The 7,115-nt window shown below is 58.2% G+C and overlaps 1 protein-coding gene across 1 annotated transcript in view; it reads right to left on the bottom strand.

The window, feature by feature from the left end:
- Sdc3 (syndecan 3) overlaps positions 1 to 6,812 on the bottom strand; it is a 32,574-nt gene extending 25,762 nt beyond the window's left edge. The window contains exon 1 of the mRNA XM_052715962.1: positions 6,650 to 6,812. Coding sequence (XP_052571922.1) covers positions 6,650 to 6,781 — 132 coding nt within the window. The 5' untranslated portion in view covers positions 6,782 to 6,812. The remainder of the gene's footprint in view (positions 1 to 6,649) is intronic.
- Positions 6,813 to 7,115: the final 303 nt, after the last annotated feature.

Here is a 7,115-nt window from a genome sequence, read left to right on the forward strand (position 1 = left end):
CGGGCAGCTAGGCTGTTCTGTTCAGACTAATACCACAGCCCCCAGCAAGGTCCCTGCATGCAGTAGGTACCCAGTGAAGGCTGCTCACCAACCAAGCAGTTCATTCTCAGCATCCAGGCACCATGCCCCAACCCTCACCACTGTGTGCTCTGCTTGGTGGCCCAGTGCCCCAGGCCAGCACCTGGAAGAATGCAGAGGACAGTGTTCACCTTGGCAAGCCATCTGCTGCCCAGGCCTCAGGGTTCCAAGTGTAAGACAGGGTGACATGGCCAGGCCGTGCTGAGGACCCAGAGGTGCCTCGTGTCTAGCAGAACCCTGTATGTTCCGACCACTGTCCCCGCAACTGCCATTCCCTACCGTCTGCCTCCACCACTTCGGCAGGGGGCACCTTGAAGGCAGGAAGTGGGTGGGATTCAGAAGCAAGCACGGTACCCCAGGTGAGGCAGTGACGAGACAGGAGAAGAGGGTAGATGGACACTCACATCTGCCACACCCTGGAGTAGTGTGCCAGGCATGATGAGCTCCACGAAGTACCCAGAGCAGAGGCCAACAGCTCTCCCTATCCCCAGGATTGCTCAGCTGTCCCTCAGGCCTGAAGCTGGAGGGAAGCCCCCACCTATTCTGATGCTGACCACAGGCGATCGAACTGGTAATCAGTCAGCTGCAATTAGATTTACTGATGCCACTGGTGTCTACATGACTCTTGCAGCCTGGCTAGGAGCTGAAGTGAGGAGGTGGGGGGGTGCCGGATGCTCCAGAGATGCTCAGGCGCATCCCCCTTGAAGGTATGATGACAAGATCAGCCCCTCAGGGCAGAGCCCCAGGGTAGGGGTAGGGCAGCTGAGCACAGACTCCACCTCCTTCTGGTAGAGTGAGCTCTGGTGGGTATCTTATCATCCCAGAGTCTTGTAAACAAGGCGATGATACCAGTCTCCCAGAGAGGCTGGAAGGCTCAGTGAGCCACCCAGGACAGCAGAATGAAGCATCATATTTGGGCAAAGCCCAGGCCATCCACTGTGAGGCACTGGCTAAGGGTGACCATCTCTACAGGACCCTCCCACTCCAAGGTCCCTTTCTATTAGCCACTAGCCATTAGCCATTAGCCAACATTCACCAAGCTTGGGGGACCAACAGAATACAACCGAGTGCTCTGGCCTAAAGGACCATGGGTGTGTGGGCCATGGCTGCTCAGATTCCACAAACACCACCCTGTCCAGAGCTTTGCACACATGCAATCTGTCTTCCAGGAGTCCCAGGGCCATGGGACCTGAACAGTAGACAGGTCTACCTGCCTCTATCCTGCACTACAGGGGACAGAATTCCCAGAAACTCAGTGCCACAGAGGCTAGAAAATACTTTGTCTAAGCTAGCCTAAATCCAGCCCACGGCAATTGGGAGTCCCAACCCAAATTCTCCTGCTCAGGGCTCAGGGCTCCGCTTCAGGCCATTCAAACCTGGCTCCCACACTCCGCAAGGGAATTCTGGCCCTGTTTCCAGACAGCAGTTCCTTCATCAGACCAAGAGGGCAAGAAAAAAAGAAATGGCCCGGGGAAGTTAAAAGCAAGAAGCTAATCTAACCTTCGCAGGAGTGGCCACTCCCTGCTCACTCCATCACTCCACATCCTAACTCAGAGAAGTCGGGCAAAGGGACCCAGGTTACACAGCACGAAACTGGAAACAGCAGGATTTCAACCCTCACCAGTTGGCTTGGAGGTCTCTGCTCTTCTGTCTCAAGTGCACTTTCAGATTCGGTGGCCCCCCAAAACAAAGGACCAAGGTCTTGGTGGGAAGCCAAGTCTCTGATAGCTCCAGCAGTGAGAGTTAAGGAAAAAAACTCCTCCACCTGGTCTGAAAGGCCCGCATGGTGGCCCCGGCCCGCTACCCTCAGAAGCCAGGTGCTAGCTCATTTGTCAGGGTCCCCCTACCCCCTATCCCACAGCTAGGCCCCCCAGCCATGGCTGCTCAGACTCTCCCCTGTAATCACTGCTTCCTGTTTGGCGCTCAGACCAGGCCTGGGAGTGGAGGAGGGGACGGGCCACCCCTCTGGCTAGGGGCCTGCTCTGGAGTGAGGGGCCGGAAGTAAAGGCTGCCCAGGCTCCTGGAATCTTGCAAGGCTGGGAGCCAAGACAAGTGGAGGAGGGTAGTCAATAAAGCTAATGTTCCCAGGACATTTTGTGGGACAGAGATCTGAAGGGGCCAGGTGGTCACCAGCCCAGGCCTTACTCTGGTCGGTGTGGGAGCCAGTAGGGGTGGTGGAGACAAGGAAGGGGCCAGCCCTCAGGCAGTGCCCAGCTTGGTCACCCTGCCCCCAGACACAAAATCACAGGGCTGCACGAAGCTGGTCTGGTGCCCAGAGCCACAACCTCATGGTCCTGGCCAGACTTGGCGGTGACAGCGTCACCACAGGCCCGCCCTATGCAGCCCCCTGGCGCCTCACAGGCCACCACACATGCCTTAGACAGGGCAGGTCCCTGCCCACCTCACCAACTGCTCCCTGCCACACAGGAGCAGAGTCCCTGGCCCAGCTGCATTCTCTCTGTTTCTAGGCTTAGTTCGCTCTGCACAGAGTAGCTTCGGGTGCCCCAGAAGCTCCAGGTTTGACAAGAAAGGACAGTGACTCCTCTCCTCTTGTCCTGGACCCTGTGAGTCACACCCTCTCTGCTGCCAGGACAGGGAGAAAGTGACGGTCGGTCGGAGAGCTGGTGCTCTGAAGGGTAGGCTGAGGCATGGATCTGGTCTCTGAATGGCTTTCTAGGGATGGAAGGTGGGGGAGGGGTGCAGAGGCGGGTCTGGTCACCTGTGCAGAGCCAAGCATGGCTCAGGCTTCAGATGTACTCAAGGGATATGGTCTTTAGCCCCTTATCACCAAGGCTTCCAAGGGCTTCCTGCCCTGTGTTCACCACACGACCCAGCACAAGCCCCCCAAGCTGTACACAACTTTCCAACATCCCCCTTTTTACAACATTCCCCCAGCCTGTCCCCAACAACCCTTAGAATCGGCCCTTTGCAGGTGACAGGGACCTGTGAATTGGTAGAGGAAGAGCCCTAGTCAGCTCCTTTCCCACTAGCAACCCCCAAAACTACAAGAGAATTAAAAAGGAGCGGGGATGGCATCTACGTACGATTGGGCATCTGCCAAATGGTAGCCAAGGGGGAATAATGTGGCCCTTGCCTATCATCCCAACCATCAGGAAGCTGGGACAGGAACGTCACGAGTTCAAGTCTAGCCTGGGCTATAGCGTGAGACTTGGCCTCAAAAATTATTTTAATAAATACATAACTGGGGAAGGATAAGGAGACCCTGGAGAGGTAAGGTAAAGTACCTAAGTTCACATAGCACGAGGGCATAGATCAAGACTGATGCCCAGGGCTGAGAGCCAGCCTGGCTTCAGCTCAAAACAACTAGTCCCTGGCTATGTGGCCACCAAGCCACCAAGTGTCTCTGTGGCTCATGTCCTCATCTGTAAAGAAGGATTCTGGGTATTCCTAAGACTGTCCTGAGCACACCCTACACTCAACCACACAGAGCGCTGGGGGCAGGGCGTTGGAGCTGTGTCCAGCATCCAGCCTGCAACTGTGGCACTTACATCAGCCAGGCCCCCAGCTGGCCCAGAGGGCTCTAAGTAGCAGCCCCCTCCCCGGGCAGCTTTGGGGGAAGCCTTCCTCTCCCTGAAGGCAGCAGGTGGTCCCGCCCACTCACTCCATCCACAGCTGTCCAGCTTTAGGAGGCTGATTCTGCTCCCAGGGAGCAGCAGACTTCAGGTCTAAGTCAACAGCCCTGAAAATCCGACCGTTTCTATAGGTGATGGGTGACGGAGTGGAGGGTTAGAGAGGCTGCTGTTGTGAACCCTGTCAGCTTAGCTCAGAAGGCCTCTTCCTCCAGGAAGCCTCCAAGGCTCCCTCCATGTAAGTCTCATCTCCACTGAAGGACAGTGTACTCCAGCTCCTCCAGGGGCCCGAGCCTGACACTGTCTAGTGAATGGGGAGCGTCTTGAGATGGATGAGAACCTTGCGCAGATCACGCAGCAGGTCATCTGCCCCTGGTGCCCAGCAGCCCGGGAAGTCATCAGGACTCTGGATGATGGTGCCTCTGAATTCCTTTGCTCACTATGGTTCCTGACCTGGAACAGCCCAAGAGTCCCCAGCTTTTCATTTCTGTGGTGAGGGCAACAGCTCTCCAGAGCAGACTGGAAGGGCAAGAGGAAAGGGTTCTTGGATGCTGGGGACACCCCACTTTCCCAAACACACAACAGCAACTCTGAAAAAGAACAGGGCACAGTGACTCTGGTCTGTAATCCCAGCACTTAGGAGGTAGAAGTAGGAGGGTCGGGAGTTCAAGACCATCCTTACCTACGTAGAAAGTGAGGCCAGCCTGAGCTACATGAGACCCCAGCTCAAAAAAAAAAAAAAAAAAAAAAAAGAATTCACATACATCAAGCACTATGTGGAAGCTTTTGCCTTTTGTTCTGCTTTACAGAGTGGAAACTGAGGCACAGGACAGTTAAGTCACTTCCACAAAGTCACACAGCCACAAATCCATCGCTGAGAACAGAGTGAATGACATCAATGGTCCCTCCCAGACCTGGACTTTAAAACAACATTCTCCAAAGGCAATAATTTCTGGTGTCCCTGCCCTCCATGACATTCTGAGAGTCACTTAAGCAGAGCAGCTGAGGTGGCCTGAAGTCCTCAGAGCCCTAGACACCTAGTCTCTCAAGATTGAAGCCCCAGGTCAGGACACACCCCCAGTTTGCCAGCCACAACCTGGTGAAACCAGCTTTCCCCTCCCTAGAGTCCCATCCCCCACGCCCCATGTCCTCCCAGACTGGCAAGAAGACCCAGGGTCATCCTGTTCCTCCTCTACTGAGCCAGCCACTGCCCTGCCCGTCCCTTGCTATCCTCAGGAGCTCCCACCAGAGGCCATTTTTGGAAGCACCCTTTGGCTGAGAGCATAGTCTCTGCTGGTGTGGCATCCCAACAACCCAGCACCACCTTTAACCCTTAGCTTCCCAGGTCAGGTAACAGAGTAAAGAGCCCTTTCTCAACAGTCTCTGGAAGGACCACACGCCCACAGAGAGGGTCACATCTCTGAATCACACCCCTACCACAGTCCCTGCTCTCACTCAGCCAGGCCCACCACCTAGGAATGTCAGTCAGCACTGGCCTGAACCACTCTTGCCCTACTTTGCCCTCACACCTGCCTGGTGGAGGCCCTACTATGTGCTGGGTCCTCACAGTCTCCCTAGATCCTTTCCCTTCTGGCCGAGTCTATACAGCCTTTTCCCTTCTCGGGGCAACTGCCTCCCTGGAGCCATTAGTCCTCAGTCCTCTGCAACTTACACTAAAATGCCCTCAAAGGTGCCTCTATGTCCACTCTTCCTCCAGGAAGGGCGCCCTTAGTCCCTCTTTGCAGAGGGGAACCTGAGGCTCTGTGGAGTGGCCAGCTGGCTCGAGACCTCACCATGAATGGGTGGTGGTCACTGGACTTTGAAACCAGGTCTTTGATGTCAAGGGTAATTTTCTATAATGCTGCTGAGCAGCAGTTCCAACTGCCAGAGTGGGCAGTACCTCCATTCTCTCAGGTACCTCTCCCCTCACCCCTACCAGGAAAAAAAAAAAAAAGACAAGGCATGGACCACGGGCACTATCCTGGGGTCCCCCTCCCCAAAGCTGGCAGCTTGAGGAACCTGTGGTCTTCAAAGCAGCCCTGGGCCCTTCCTGCCTCCCTACAGCCTGGCCACTGTGCTTAGGAGAGAAGGGGCGTGCCGGCCAGTCTGGGCTCTGGTGGTCATCTGAGAGGGTGGGGACAGCCATTGCTCCTGGAGTCAGCCATGGGGGTAGGACCTAGAAGTCCCCTGCTCACTCGGCCCACATCTAGACACCTGTCAACTCAGAACTCACTTGGGACCTAGGTCCCTCGGAGCAGGGACGTGACTCATCCACCTGCAGGACCCTCTTCCTCCAGCTCCCCTAGAGAAGCCAGGACCAAGTTCAACCCCATAGCTACTTCAAAGGGACAGTCAGGGGTCACCCGGTACACACTTCTGCCAGCCCGCACACCCATGTATGTCTCTCTTGGGGTGGGGGGCTTCGGGGGGCCCACCCTCACCACACACCTGCACACACATGCGTGTGCTTTCACACACTCCCGTGGGTCAAAGCACACACCCCCTCACCCGACAGACACACGGCCATGGCCATGGTGGCACACAGCGTGCACAATGGGTCACCCTCGTGTGAAGCGGGGTGCCGATGCCATCCACCCATATGGACAGCGCCTTCGCGTGCCCACACCCACAGGTGCCCACGCACCCTTCTCAGAGGCGGACACACCACACACACACACACACACACACACACACACACACACACACACACACACACACACACACACGGTCACCCTCATTCACCCCTGCGGGTCACCTTCATCACTGACCTCCCTCCTCTACCCCCCTCGGAAGCCCCCAAGGCCCTGCGGGGCGGCTTGGGGTGGGGTGGGGGTGGGGAGGAGGCAACCTGGCGGATACCGGACGCTCACGCTTCTCGGCGGGGAGGGGACCCCGCGAGACCGGGACACACCCAGCGAGGCGCGCGTGGCGAGGGGACAAGCAGAGACACGCGGGGGACCCTCCCGGGGCCCATCACTTACCCCTGCGGCGCGGCCGGCCAGCAGCAGCAGCAGCAGCGGTGGCAGCAGCAGCCCGCGGGCCCCGGGCGCGTGGGTGGTGGTGTCCACGCGCGGCCCGTGTGCGGCCCCGCGGCGCGGCGGCCCCGGCTTCATGGCGGCCTTTGTTCGCGGCGCGGGCTGCGCGGGACCTGCGCTCGGCTCCTCGGCCGCCGGCTCCGCCTCGCTCGCTCGCTCGCTCGCGGCTCCGCGCCTACAGCGGCCGCGCCCGCAGGAAGCGTCGCCGCCGCCGCCGCCGCCGCCCCCCGCGCGGGCGGGGCGAGCAGGAGGGCGGGGCCGCGGCGACAGCAGCACGCGACACCGCCCCCCCCACCCCGCCCCCGGCCTCAGTTTCCCCCGGAGAGGCGTTGACGTCTGCTTCCCCCGCAACTGTGGATCCGCGGAGCACGCGCTGGGCGGGCGAACCTGCTCCTCCAGACAACACCCGGGG

The sequence above is a fragment of the Peromyscus californicus genome, unplaced genomic scaffold, assembly GCF_007827085.1.
Source record: "Peromyscus californicus insignis strain IS unplaced genomic scaffold, ASM782708v3 Scaffold_5__1_contigs__length_169319896, whole genome shotgun sequence".
Lineage (NCBI taxonomy): Eukaryota > Metazoa > Chordata > Mammalia > Rodentia > Cricetidae > Peromyscus > Peromyscus californicus.